This window comes from Rhea pennata, chromosome 2 (assembly GCF_028389875.1).
Source record: "Rhea pennata isolate bPtePen1 chromosome 2, bPtePen1.pri, whole genome shotgun sequence".
Lineage (NCBI taxonomy): Eukaryota > Metazoa > Chordata > Aves > Rheiformes > Rheidae > Rhea > Rhea pennata.
Genome location: NC_084664.1, coordinates 161,993,651 through 162,009,302, shown reverse-complemented (window position 1 = coordinate 162,009,302; position 15,652 = coordinate 161,993,651). Strand labels below are relative to the sequence as shown.

Genomic DNA, 15,652 nt, shown 5'->3' with positions numbered 1-15,652 from the left:
AGCAGACCTGGATGCTTGAGAGCCTTCACTGTATAATATTAACCAACTCGAGAGCAGCATTCTTCTTGATCAGCTAGTTGGTGATCATCTTGTATCCTGAAGTGAAATAACTGAGGACCCTTGCACTTGTTAATCTCAGTCTCTGCAAACACACATGCTATCCTGATTCATATACGTCTGAAACATTTCTAAAACATACTGTGTGCTGTAAGTCTTTTTCAGCTCTGCTTACTTGAAAAGGGACTTGAAAAGTAGCTTAAAAGAAAATATACATGCACACATGGAAAGATTCCTATAAAAAAGAGCCACAGGCATGCTGGCTATGAAAGCAGATTACAAATGCATGCACTTTCACAGCAAAATGTTTGTGATTCAGCATACCACTTTGTTTAACCGAAAAACCCATCCCAGAAATAAGAAAGTATTTGTGGTTTGTTTTCCAATTTGCCCTGGGGAAAAGTTTAACACTCCTCAAAACTAGGCCAAATATATAACAGCAGCCATGGGTCTGGGACTTTAGGAATCCAAGCTAGGAAGCTGTTGCCTTTAGCACCTTGCAGGAGCAAGCCACTTGTCATTTCTGATTTGCAGTGTGCTGCACTACAGCACCTTGCTCCTGAAGTTTGTGCATGACAATTAATTCAAACCACTGGTTACCAGAGGAAAATTTCTTTGAACACACTTTTATGTACCTAATAAAATTAAAGGGAAGGCCCTGACCACACCAACACTTGCCCAGATGAATAATCTCAGAGACTTGGTAAATGCTCTGCCTGAATATGAGCTGAATAAAGAAAAGACTCCTATGCCTGTAGAAATTAGAGACAGATCTATTAACCAACCAGCTCATCCCTGGAGGCTAATGTAGGATTATTTTCCTACAGTATATATCCTGACATATCAACTACTAATATTAGGAATTTAATTTCATCAAGTAATTTTAGCAAGAGTGAATCTGTCATGCTTTGGCTGCCGAGTTCTGCATTTCTTGTGTGGTGGGCAGGATAAGCTAACCACATTCAGCACTCCTGATGCTGGGCCGAGGGTGACTCTGTGCTTTAGACTTACTGGAGACACTGCAAAATTTTGTTTTTAACTTCCCTCCGAGTTTTATCTTCTGAAAAACCTGAACACTGAGGATATGCTTTTCTGGATAAAAAGAGTCACTGATGCAATCCTGGAAACTGGAAGTAGCCTGAACTTTTCCTGGGTCTCTTAGAAACTTGACTTAACAAGCAGTTTTGCCTGAAACTCACCCCACACCCATAATTCTCTCCAAAACTCGGGCTTCCAGCTCAACTAGCAACTAGGTTGGCTGCATGCAAAACTATCCTTCAGTTCCTTTGAGGGCCAATTTGATCCCAGACTACCCCACTATACTGGGCTCAACGTAATGTTGTGGATCACTTGAATTATGTCCCATTTGTAGTCAGAGGATATTGAGCCATCTATCCATATCAATCTATCTATACTTTGGCTCCTCTGTAATAGCTTCCTCTTCTCCAGCTAAACAAGTCTTGTTTCCTAGCCTCTCCTTGCACATCATGTTTTCGCTCTCTCTAAGCACCCACTGGACCTGTTCCAATTAGTTGACCATTCTCTTGTTTTGAGGGTCCAGCACTGGACATGGTATTCCAGATGTAGCTTCAAGTGTCAAGTAGAGGGAACAACCAACTCCCTTGACCTGCTGGCTACTTTCTTGCTAATGAAGCCCAATATATGGTTGGCCTTCTTTACTGCAAGGGTCTATTGCTGACTCATGTTTAATTCATTGCCCACTAGGACCCTTATGGCCTCCTCAGCAGAGGTATTGCCAATCTAGCTAGTCCCTAGTCTGTCCTATTTCATATGGTTATTCTGTCTCAGGTGCAGGGCTCTTCACTTGTCCTTGTTGTACCATTTCTTCAGCTCTAACTCCAGTTTGTGGAGGCCCTTTTGAATAACAGTGCTGCTCTCTAGCATATCAGCCACTCCGTTCAATTTGGTGTCATTCAAAAACCTGCCAAAGCTGTATTTTGCCCCACTGTCCGGGTCAGTAATGAAGACATCAAACAGTATTGGCCCTAGTATGAGCCCCTGAGATATGCCATTGGCAATTAGCTGCTGGTTAGGCTTTGAATTGTGGACCGCTAGCCTTTGACCGTGATATTCCGTCCAGCTTTTAACACACCTTGGAGTCCCCCAATCCAGTCAACAGTTCTCCAGTTTGGACACTAGGATGCTATGGGAGACTGTATAAAAGAGCTTGGCAAAATCAATATGCACAATATCCACTACTCTCTCCTGTCCATGCAACCAGTCATCTCCTTACGAAAGCAGGCAGAGTCTGTGGTCAGGCACAATTTGCCCTCAATAAACCTATGCTGTCTATTCCCAATCACTTTCCTACCCATCATGTTGTCTGGAAATGGTTTCCATAACTATCTGCTCCTTAATCTTCCTAGGGGCTGAGAATAGTTAAAGATGAGTGTAACACTTGCCTTCTTCAGGTCATCACAAACTTCCTCCAATGACAGTGTCTTCACAGTAACAACAGCCAGCAACCAACCTCAACACCCACCCTTTATGCATCCCGTTTGGTGCCATGGACAGGTATTTACTTAATGGTCATTAGCTCTTTCTTCCTCTGCTGTATTTTAATTCCCCAGATTCTGCCACTAGGTACAAGGACTTGAGTCCCTTGCCTGGGAACAAACTCTGTCAGTAGACTAAGGTAAAAATTGTATGCCATTCTCCATCAGGCTACCTTCCCCATTCAACACTCGGCTAAAATTTTCTTGGCTCATCTTTTTGTTGCCAATGTATCTACACAAACCCTTCTTCCTGCCTTTCACATCCCTGGCCAGTCTCAGCTTCAGCTGAGGTTTGATCTTCCTAATTCAATTCTGCATTCCTGGGTAATACTTCCATACTCCTCCTCAGTAGCCTGACCTAGCTTCCATCTCCCAGACATTTCCTTCTTATATTTTAGCTCAGTCAGAAGTTCCCTGTTAAGTGAATATGGCCTCATGCCATGCTTCCTTTTTTCCTTGCATCTCCTCTCATCCAACACTGAGACGTTCCACAAAAAGAAATCATAATTACTATCCAGACTATCTGGTCAAAAAAGTCACAGTAGAGAGGGAAAATACACAGGCATTTATAGGTTGTATCAGAGGATAAATCTGCAGTAAAGGCAGAGATAGAGTGCTGTGTCACTACTTCTTTGCTGCTACAAGGATGTTCTTCTTACTTGTCAAATAATGTTGTGCTCAGACTCTAAAGATGAGGAAGACTCTCACCCAAAATTTAGAAAATTTCTGCTCTGGCCTGGGTCTTGTGGGATGCGGGGAAGTCCTGTGCAAACTGAGACAGAGGGAAAATGTGGGAAAATCTTGCAGTCTGTCTCTTCATCCCCATTACACTCCCTTCTCCTCCACAAGCACTGACTCACTCCCACTTTTTCTCTCAGTCTATGCATATATACATTCTTCTCCACTCACTTACTCTAGCTACCACAGAGTGCCTCAGCCTCTTCAGTAAAACCAGAGCTACTAGATTTAAAGTAATGACAGGAACAAAAGCCCCTTGAGAGCTCACTGACAATTACTAAATCAATCCTCATCTTTGATGGGCAGGGAGTGAGAAAAGCTCACCCTGATATCTTTCAGTGATGTGAAACTCCTTCAGCCACTACCAGTGAGAAAGGTCTGCAGTGTCCCACATGCTGACTAGCTGAGTATTCATCTCCAGGCTACGGAAAGATCACTCCGACTCTGGAGGCTGCTGAATTGTGTTGAGTTCAGGCATGGAAAACACCCTGGGATATTCATGAAAAGCTACCATGTCAAGGACTTGCTTGTAAGGATCTCCTGTACAGAACAGAGCTAGGATAAGTATGATACTAAGCCACTTGGCATGTTCTGACCTATCAGCAATTCCTTTTCTCCTTGCTTTTCATTTTCAAGTGAGTGTTCAAGCGGGTAGATCTTTCTCTCTGAATTTGCTCTCCTTTCCACACAAATGGTGGAGCACATGGCCCCCACACAGACTGTCTCTCCAACTGTGACCCAGGAGAGTCACTGCCCAGAGGTAACAAGGTCAGTCCATTTCTATGGCCCACTGGGTCACTGACATCTCTGTCAAGATTGCTAATAACGGCAGAGCTGCACCATCTGTAGCAGAACTTCTGTAACCATCTGTCTACTGGAAACTGGAGTGAGTCCACCAACAGGCCACCAACAACCATCAAAAAGACACAACATTCAGTTTAAAATGAGATTCTGCCAAGCTGGCTACATCTGTGATTGCTTGCATCAAAAAGCTCATGCTGGTCCTACTGATAGCTGAGAAGATGCCACTAATAAGCAACTATTATTGGGGTTTTGAACGAGAAGCAGAGGGTAAATTCATTTCTCTATGATATCTAGCCCAAAGCTGGGATCACTTCCCTCTTATGTTGTCCTCTTTTATTTAACATGTTCCTTTCCCTTTCTCTTTTTTTTTTCCCCCTTCTCTTTCTGCTTCCCACGCATAAACAAACTCTAGATGGGCAAACCTCTGGGAAAATTTCCAAATTGTCAGCCTCAGTGAATCTATTCGTTAGAACAGGTTCATATTCAAGCTGAGTCTATGTATACATGCTCCAGATGCCTTTGTCCAAAGGTCTGAATGGGAAATTTCACAGCCAAAGCTCCTCAAAACAACTGAGTTTCAGTAAGTGCTTCCAACAGAATGCTACACAGCTAGGACACTATTCTGACAAGAGGTTTGTCTTCTGTACAGTGAAAAAAAAAGACCACTATGACACAATTCCTGTACTTTAGCAACAGCAGCCAGAATAAAACAGCTGATCCCACTTCTGGGAATTCCTCCAGATGTCTGTCTCTAGCTATAAGAATGGATAGATTGTATAACATAAAGGGCAAAACCAAGTGGAAGCCAAGAGATAACATTAACTTCAATATGATGTTTCTGAGATCATTAATAGGATAGCACATTCGTGTCCAGCAGCTATGCCTAAGATAAAAAGGGCACACACTCTGGAGAGTGCTCAGAGATCATCCACAGGAATGCTGTGAAGTTTAGAAAACATGATTTACACATAAAAAATGAAACTTACTCAGCCCACCAAAGAGGAAGTCCAGAGATAACTTGATCATGGTTACCAGAAATATTCACATAAAAAAATACTTCGTAGGACAGAGAACTCTTTAATCAAGATATATCTGGCTCAGGATCACTTGGAAATACAAGTCCATAGCTGGCTAGCTTAGAAATTCCCATTCAAGCCTGCCATAAATGTGCTCTCTTATTCATGTTGAACTTGCCTCAGGTAATTTTGGGCCATAAACATTAGCCAATGGCTGGAATTGGGAGCTAAAAAGGGTATATTTTTAAACAGAGAGAGTAGTTAACTTCCGTGTCCTCAATAATAATAAATATTGAGGGACATAGTTCTAAAAAAAAATGTAATACATCATGTTATTCCAAACTACTCCAACATTCTCCAAACACAATGCAGATACCTGAATCAATCTAATTTCTGAGCCTAAGTTTTCTGATTCTGAACATGCTCCTGATATGAAAGTGAGTATACGGCTATAACAGATGACCAGCAGACTATGTTTCTCACTCCTCTCTCCTAAGTTTCCACTTGATCCTGATGCCAGTGGAACCGAAAGTCACCATCCCAACAAAAATGCCTACTCTGTCTGAAGAAAATCAGGAAAGGAAAAGGACTTACGTAGACTCAGTGACACCACTGACGCAGAAAAACTTGAGTTTGAACTAAATGTTATTCTAACTAGTCCTCAGCTCAGAGCACTTGCTATAATTAATCAGCTACTATGCAGACTCAGAGCATCAACAAAAAGATGCATTTTTGCTTAGTTGTCTTCTATTTTTATTTTTCTAGCTCCATCAAATGGCAGGAAAAGTGATCTTGATTCACAACTCAGAACTGAACTTACTCTTTCTTCTTTCCTCCCTACTAAGAAGAAAAACCTGGCAAAATGAGAGCCTCAGACTGATCTCACAAAAGGGTCACCAACAAATTCCTAAAAGTATATTCTCTGTAGCCATTGCATTTCAATTTCACAGTAATTCACCTAGTTCTGATTTGCTTTGTTTTGTTTAGCCTGGAGTCATGAAGCTCTCAGTATGTTTGTCATAGGTTTAGGAAAGGCACAGGTCTCTGCAGCGCAAACTCAAGCCTTGTTTAAAGCAGTACAGAGGGAGAATCCCATAAACACCCGTGATTTTCCGTGCTTGTACAGTCCACTAAAAAGGACTTGGGCTGATGTAAACTGGTTTAAACAAACTTTGCTAAGAAATCACTGCAGCCTCTTCAAATTATGCAGCTATTCACAAGGTTGTACCTGACATCTGCTTGCAGGGATACAGGAACTCTCTGCAACAGGAAGCAGTGAAGAATCCCATATGCATTTGAAGCTAAAGGCAGAATGTAGCTAAGTAATTTGAGAGTTAGTTAGACCATGAGGTTTAACATCCTTAAGCTCCAGAAAAGTGTTGTCAGTTCTTCAGGCCAGATGTTTTCACAAAGAATCCTACATCCTTCGATTTTATCAGAGATCCAACATGGAACACCTTAAAGCAACCTGTCTTTCAGAAGGCAATGAATGTCCACCTCTCCGAGAACAAGGTTTCCTGGGGTATATGAAGGCATCTAAAACAGCATGCAGCTTTTGAAAATGGAACAATGTGACTACAAGGGGTCAAGGCACGAATTTCACTGTACTAATTTCTCTGGCACTAAAAGGAAAGGATAATGCCAACTAAACCACCATGATGGTTTTCTGTAGTACCCATTCATTACAAAACAGTTAGTCCTCAAGCACCAGGCACCTGAAAGAGGAAAACAAAACCTGCAAGATTCAACTATATCAAGAGACAGTTGCTTTTCCCAACAAGAAAAGAGAAGAATGAATGTCATACCTCCAAACAGAGACATAAATGATAATCAACAGCAAAAGTGTCAGCGAAGATACTCCACAGCCTACAATTAACGTGACAGAAGGGACCAGCACCTTTTCCATGTTCTGAAAGAAAGAAAATAAGATATTAAAAAAAGATGCTCAGCAAATGCTACCAGTCCAATTTCAGGGCAATGACTTTCCTCCTAATTGTGTGTCAACTCACCTGACCTTCACATCACAGTGAATATATAAATAAAGAAAATATAAGACCAGAATATATTTCCAGTTGACCCAGCCTTTCTTTTGTCCTGATTCTGTTCTGGTACACATCAGTGTTAAGTCTGAGGTAACAACAGTGATATTCATGGCAAGACAGGTGTGTAAAAAGTACAGGTTGCATGAGGAAGATCAGACCCTTCATACTCAGTGTGAAACTTCTGAGATAATTAATGAGATAATCACAGAAGGCAGTGCCCACACTAGAACAATTACAAATGAGCTCTTCTGGGAATGGCTGTCACTGAAGCTTGGAGGATGAAAAGAAGGTGAAAATCTTCCACTGCCTACAAACATCCATCTGGTAGGGAGGAGATGAAGCAAGTAAAGAAAAAAAAAATGTATAAACATCCTCCTCAGGAACCCAGCATTCAGTCATACCATCCATCACTTCACCACTCTCAGTTCATCACTTCATCACTCTTTCACTACTGCATAGGGCGTTTATTCAGACGCAGGGCCTTGAGAGGAATATTTGTGATTGTGGAAAGGTTGCTCATTTGCTGGTCATCAGCTTTTGCAATGTCAAGATCAACTACTCCCCTCCTAATCTAGGTCTCTTCATTGCTGAAGGCTAAATTCCCCCTTCTCTTAGTTTAAGAGAGTATCTGGGGCCCAGTTGGTTTTCTCTGCTGCAGGCTTTGTATCCAGCATGTTTCTCTTTTCCACGTCAATGAAATCTGCTGGCATGAACACAGAGAAGCAGGAGACATAAGAGAACCTTCTATTTAGAGTGATTATGCAGCATGCAAAGGTGTGGGAGCACAGTCAAGGTTGTTACTAGATTGGCGCAATATCAACACCTATTGCTAGAGCTATGGAGATGAGATAGTTTCTGACATAGCAAGGGCTTGGCATAGAGAAAAAGAATGCAATTATGCATGAATTTGGGAATGGAACAGGCAGTCCTTTAAGCACTTGGCTATAATATTTTGTTGGCAGAGACGAGGTTGTTCAACCTGAACCTCCAGTCATCAGGAAGTCATAAAGCTGAGGCTACTGCAGCTCTGTTCCAGGCTACTAAGCCTTCTGCGAAACACAATATATCAGGCAAGGCTCAGCACTATGCTTACATGGCACCTGGCCAGTTTCACACGGGCAAGCAAGTATGCGTGTATTGCAAAGTATTTGATAACCAAGGCCCACCATCAGCAGAGGTTTATTCCATAGTGCCCACCACAAAAAAAAGACACTAGTCCTGATATCATGGAATTTGAGCTGAACTGTCTCTGAAGTTTGAGAAGGTTTGGGAACATCTTCCTTCCTTACATGTTTTAACCAAGGACACCTCTCACATTTTGAATCTCATTGGGGGAATTAATGAAGAACACAACTTTCACAATACTGCTGCAGTGAACCCCACAGGAGCTATTGGAAAGGTTGGCCCAAGAGCTTAAATGATCTGAGACAAAATTTAGTGATGCATTCAAAGGCATGAATACCCAACAGGGGATATATATCCAGAGGAATATTGGCAGATACGGGGTTCTTTACTCTGAGCTAACTGGATATAAATCAGCTGCATGCTGGAAGCCAAGCAATATTTTGGTGTGGTGGTCTCTCTGTGTGATGTCCCCTCACTACTGACCATATCGGCTCTAACACATCATTATCTAAACAGACCTATACAACTTCCTTGAGCTGGCTCTGTGGAATAGGAAGTTGGTTGATCCCACTACCAGAAATATGCACCAAGGTTCTGGATTATGAGTCTAATTCAACTTGTTGAAGTAATGAGACTCGATTTCAGGCAATATTTTAACTCTTTTAACTTTCAGCATTTGTGCAGAAGAGCAAGAACAAGAACAGAAAAACAGCACTGAGCCTCACCAATCCAGCCACGACCTGCATCTCATCTACAATTTCCTGAAATGTTCTGGGAAAATGTTTCAGCTCGCACATTGATTCTTACTCTCAACTTCTATGGAGACTTGGATCTCTGCAATTTTTAACATCAACTCATGTAATTCCACTCCTGCCTCGAGCATTTATTTCTGCCAAATATTTGTGGAAGATCAGAAGCAGTTTTTCAGGAAGTAGGTAAACACAAAGAAAAAAAAATCGAAGAAAATATCAACATTTCAGTACATCTTCCATCAAAAAATGGAAGTTGTACACATTCCAGATGTTTTGAGCATTGAAATGTTGCATCCTTCTGCTTACAATACGAAATGAGGATAGAGTGAGTCTTCTTCTGGGAACAGAAATCTCTAATTTAGTCAGATACTAGCATGGCAAATGGCAGAAATGGATGCAGTCTTCTACATGAAGCCAGCTTTCTCCCTTGTCTCCTACGCTTTATTTCTCCCCTGTAGAACGCGAATCCCACTTCAGACATGTAGGTTTGTGATAAACTCATTGGGAAGCACAAGCTCCTTAGATATGAATTGCTCCCTGCTCATTCGCTCCAAACTTACTCCAACCCTTTTTCTCTCACTGCTCCCCACCTTGGGCAACATGAGTTCACATCATACACAGGCAAATGGTGGCCTGGGATGAGCAGATTGTGACACTTGATTTAAGTAGGTCTCATTTCATGATTGTTCATGGGTAACTGGATAAAAGTGGGGAAGGAGCTCCATTAAAGCAAGAAAAAAAACAAATATAACTCAGTTCTAAACGATCCGAGAGTAACTGAAGAAACAGTTTGGATTTCAGTAGATGAGTAAGCTGCATCTCTATATTCCCAACATAGTAACACCTCCCCGTCCCTCCATATCCTCTCTAATCTCTCTCCTACCTCCAACACTGCCTCAAATTCTTTTACCCTCTCCCCTATCCCCTTTTCTACATTAGCCACAACCCTCTTCTAAATCCTCCATTAGTTAAGCCAGAGGTTGGATGCACTGTACTGTTCCTGGATCAATTGCTGGCTAGCCAGGCTGTACACAAAACATCAATCCATCAACTGGAAAGTGAGATCGACAGGTAGTAGTTAATACCTATCTGCAGCCACTTCCTCAGAAAAACTAATCTGTACCTCCCTCCTTCATCCTCCAGCCGTACTTTCACAAAATCTGTGACTAGTAGCTGAGGAAACACAATGAAAACCACCACTTCTCCCTGCAGAGAACAAATAGTTGGTCCAGTCCAGATAGGGTTTCTGTTGGCATCATGAGGGTGGATAACTATAAAAACCACTGACTGCAATAAGAGTACGAGATCATTGCTATGGGAATAGGAGGCCCTAAAGGATTAGGCCCATAAAGGTTAGGATTCTACTTGCTTTCTTTGTTAGGAAGTTTCTTTGTCCTTCCCTTCTTCCCATAACCCACCTCCACCTTTTCCCTTTGGCAAAAGAAGCATCATTTGTTTTATTTCGTTTGACTAATTAAACTCCCTGAGAGAAGATGGTTGCACGCTGTAGGATTTGCACCTTGCAAGGAAAATTTCCTTGGAGAAGAAAGAGAGGAAGAAGAAAGGTTATTTTTAAAAAGAAATAGTAATATTAACAGAATGACAGAAAGGCACTCTACCAAGAGACGAGAGAGCAGTCCTATGGGAGTTTCCCCACACCACTGCTGAGGAACAAATTGGCTGTTGCCAAAGGACAGGCTAGAAAAAGGGTCTCCACTCTGGTGGAGATGGTCCCAAGTGGCCCAGACTCTGCTCTGCCTCTCAACACTTCCCAGTGGCTGTTGATGGGTGCTGTCTGGAAGCATCCTGAAATGACGACGCAGCTATGTCCCTGCAGCACTGGAAAGAAGACCTTCGTTTGGGCAAGGCAGAAGCAGAACAGGTCTTTCTGAGTCGCAAGTCCTGCAAATCTGTCACCAAGCGTGACAAGGGAGGAGGGAAGCAATCATTGACATCAGCTAGGATGGAAATAATGAATGCTACTGCCTGGGGCTGCTTGCTGTCCTACTACCTCATCTCTCTGACTACCAGGGCAGAAGGACACTCCTCTTCTTTACTGCCCTTTGCTTTCATCTTATTCTTGGCTTCTATGTCCCCTCTCTTCCTTTCTCCATTTTTTCTTTTATTTCTCTGGCCACTATTCACGACATATTTTGCCTTTTTATTCTTGCTCTTAATGTCTTTCCAGCTCTTCCCTCTTCACATGCTCTGTATTTCGCGCTTTCCTTCTTAGTTTCCGTACAACACTGTGAAAATTGACTTCATTTGAGTCATGCTTCTTCCATTACCCTGCTCTGGCTCCAGGGTCAAACAAGCTCCAATTAGAACAAAGCCAGAAAACGGTATTTCTTAACACCACACAGTTGCCTAACACCTTACGATCAAGCTGTTCTTTCTGCTTTTTCCATCCTCAGTACTCAGAAATGCTGAACAATCTTATTACAGGTTCAACATCATACTCATAAATTCACCGAAACATTAAACTGTTTTACTCCCAAATAAATACAGACACACAGGTTTGGATTTTGAGGTGCTTGGCTTTGTTCGTTTTCTCAGATATGTTTGTTATTCAGAATGGTTGCCTTGAGCCTGACTCCTTGCATATTGGAAATGAAAATACTCATGAAATGTTGGTTGGAAGGGGTATCTGAAGGTCTCTAAATCAGCTTATTGCTTGGAGCAGAACTATCATGTATGTACATTAGATAAGGTGAGCCATGGCTTTGACTGGATGACTCTTGAAAACCCCAAAGACAGACACCTCTATCCCTCTGGAGACTGTTTCAGGGCCGCACTATTCACCTGGTGAAAAAAAGTTTATGTTAATGATGTCCCACAGGAACCTTGAAAGCTACAGCTTGTGACTGTTGTCTCCTATTATATCATCTCATACTAGTAGAGCGTTTGGTTCTATCGTCTTTGTGACTGCCCTTCAGGTACTTACAGGCTGTGATTAGATTGTCCCTTAACCTCTTCTCTGTGACATTACATATGCCCAGCTCCCTTCACCTCTCCTTACAGATCATAAGTTCAAAGTAGTAAGACTTATTCTACTATTCTGAAAAATAGTTAGATCAGATGGATACATTTTATTTCAAGAATTACTCAGAAACATTTGTTTTTACTGTGCCATTGGACTAAAGGCTATTCACAGCTCTTAAACAGTTTCTTAAGCCATGTTGTATTGATTTTGTTCCTGGTTGGAGAACTCTTTTCAAAGCAGAAAGCCAGTAAAGAGCTGTTAAAATTGCTGGAAAATAATGCTTACATTACTACTCAGAAAAGTAAACACTTTGTCAACAAAGGAATATATATCCATTTTGTAAGAAAATGACCCAGAAGCACTGAATGACTATGAAGTAGATGTGCTCTCATCTGCCAAAAATCTCCTGAACACTTTTTATCCCCATTTGGTTAGATTCTGGATTTTTCATTCAGGCTCAAGCCCTTTGAAAAAAACTTAGCAGTGTAAAGGCAACAAAAAGCAGGCATAAATCTAAGTGCAAGATTTCAACGCAATGCATTTATAGTACTTTTTCCAGCTACAGCCCATCAGCTGAGCATTGTTCACATATATGCTTTCAGCCCACATCAGCTGCAAGTCAAAAGGAAACTTTCATTCACTGTTTTGGTATCTGCTATACTACAGTTGGTGCTGTCTTTCAGTTTCACATCGTCAGTTGAAGAAGCTCAGCTGTTGGAGAGTAACTGCTTTAGGCTCCCTTCTAATTGATTCCTTTTGTCTGAGTCTTAATTCATTCTCACTTTAAGGCTCTACTTCTGAACAATCGCCTTCACATTACATATATAGGTATATTTATACATACATATTGCAGTGGTGCAGTGCAGCACTAGCCATGAACTCCACCTGAATACAACCACTGAACAAAAAGGACAGCAGCTGCCCCAAAGGGGATACAATCCAGGTTTTTCTTCTAGCGCCATGTACAGTGTCTTTCAGGGCCTTTGATAATGCCTGAACAAAGCTATGAAACCTTCATTTGAGTGAGAATCAGGCTTTTTAGGGCACACCTTAGCTAATAGTATTGCTGCTGATGCACGCGTCCGCCTCTGAGGACTCTGCAGAGCTAATAGGAGCAAAGCCTTGGATTTGCCAGCAGAATGAGCAGATGTGAGGCAGGTACACATGCAGAGAGCAGATCCGTTGGATAAGTAATTGCTGTTTTCATCCCCTCACTATTTTGAACATCACTCAGTTTTCAGTGAAATTAGGACTGATATCCTAATGTCACAATTGGGCATACCAGTTGCTAAGGCCCACAGTGAAATTCTAGATACAGATGGAGCACCTAAAGGGAAAGCTCAGTTTTCACTCCTGGAAGAGGCATCCCTTGCACTACTTAAGTACCGTGGACCTGTTGCAGCCCCACAGACATTTCAGCCTATGCTACCAGAGGAGAGAATCCACAGACACACATCGTATAGGGGGAGGGGAGCGAGGAAAAGCAGAACATTAAGCAAGGGGTGGACAATACCGGCAGAGGCATAGATTTAGTGAAGGCAAGATCAGGCTACAGCTGAAAGGCTTCAGGCTGGAACCTGCTGGTCACCATTATCAGAAGCACTGCTGTGTCCATTCAACTTAAAGCAGGGGAAGTGAAGAAGCACCAGGACATTTCCATCCTCTGAGAAGTGCTTTGAGATCTTTGGATGAAAATTCATTAGCAGTGTCATTAATAAATAATCTCTTTGCAACCTCTTTCTGGAGCCAACGACATCCTCCTCAGCTCAACCAATGCCATTTCAAGGCAGGTTCAAAGGATTATTACCTCCGTATGTTTCCTTTGTACCCTAACTATAGGCTAATAGTCACCCATTATTGGAAATATACTTGTGGAGCTGAGGGTCCCTTTTATATAATTTGGCCAGTCAAACAGGCAATTTCATGTAATTACAGCACACCGAAATCACCCAGAGAGACATCTTAACGTGCCACAATTTATAAACAATTGCTAACTCTTCACCCTATATTGAGTCCGCTCTCAAGACACAACATAGCAATCTGCGTTCAGTAAACAGCTTTGATGACGCTCTCAAGGCTGAGGAGTGGTCACGTAGCTGTTCATTAATAAGAATTGTCAGGAGGATTTCCTTCTGGCTAGCTGAGAATTACAGGAGTTGACTGGAGGAACAGAGTGTTCATTCTCTACCTGTCGGTTGCCAACACGACAATCAGCTCCGTACCTGTCTCTGAACCACCAGACTGTAATCCTAGGGTCTCCACGTGTAGTCTTGACATCAAAGAAAGCTAGATTGGGGCTGCATTAATTCCTAGGACCATTCTTCTCTTCCCCAGCTATCTGTTCCCAAACATTTTCAGTTAATAGCCCACTGTCATTGCTTAAAATACACTATGTGCTAGCACCCCTCCCCACTTTTCCCATGACATTTTGCCTGGCAGAACTATTGAAATCACTGTTCAATATGAGCCTGCCAAATAGCTGTGAGTCACTTTGTATCCCTGTGTAAACCATGTTTTGCGAACCGCTGTGCCAGAGTGCTGAACACAGGGATTGCAAGCGAGGAACGATGGGGCCTATTCCCCGCTTGCCCACAGGTCAATTTTATACGTGTGGCTCTGTCTTTTAGGCCAATCTTTTCAAAGCCCACTGAACTCATCTACTTTAAATTGAAAACACTGGTCTTAAATTCTCTGGGGCTTACTTTGACCCCTTGGAAATGGAATAGAATAATACCAATAGAATAATACCACTTTCTCTCTCTTCCAGAGCTTAATTCAGCTTAGATCTCTTGATATTTGTAAATGCTTTAGGGGATTCCTAGGGCTATATCAGGACAATCAAGCACTAGTACCACATTCTCTGTTGTGCAATATTAAAATGTGGAAGATAGAGAGGGGTGAGTTTTTGGCTTAACTGTTTGTTAGCTGGCCAGCTGGAATATATATATTTTTTATATCCTTGCTTTTACATATACTGTAAGAATTTCTGTTCCAGTCTTTCCCTTTAAAGCATATTTTACAGAGAAAATAGAACCATTTTCCAAAACAAAGCTGATAATAATCAAAATGTCCTATCCCTCTCTGGGTATGCTCTCTTTCCTTCAGATATGGCTGAGGCCAAAGTGGACCTTAATCAACAGCACTGTTAACAGCTTTACATGTCCTGCGATTAGTGGCAAAGCTCCATCTTGCTATGTCTATTCTAGAAAATAAAATTGTTCAGAACCCATTCTGTGGCCTTGAGATGAAGTGATACGATATAGCCAATGTTCATACAAATTCACAGTTCAATACAAAGTGCTCTTGTCCTGCCTAGTGGAACATCCATGGATCACACCGTTCCCTGGACCATACCTGAGCATAACTAGCACAAGTTAAGACAGAGCCAGAGCACTATAAAAATTAAACACTGTGGACAACCACAGGACATGCAGGACACTGCACGTATAACAGTACAGATACATGCTGTGAGTCTAACTACATTAAAAACAAGCTTCCTTTAGCATTTCTTAGTATGTGGGACTGTCCTTTCTCTGCACTACACAGGATGACCAAGTCAAAGCAGGTAATTAATTGGCATGCCAGTGCTTGTGTTAATCATCTTGGCTTGGTTTCATAA

General features: G+C 41.9%; 1 protein-coding gene across 1 annotated transcript in view; it reads right to left on the bottom strand.

Moving 5' to 3' along the window:
• The window catches only part of ADGRB1 (adhesion G protein-coupled receptor B1), a 202,776-nt gene that overhangs the window by 62,489 nt on the left and 124,635 nt on the right, over positions 1-15,652 (bottom strand). The window contains exon 18 of the mRNA XM_062570701.1: positions 6,937-7,040. Within this exon, the coding sequence (XP_062426685.1) occupies positions 6,937-7,040 (104 nt within the window). The remainder of the gene's footprint in view (positions 1-6,936; positions 7,041-15,652) is intronic.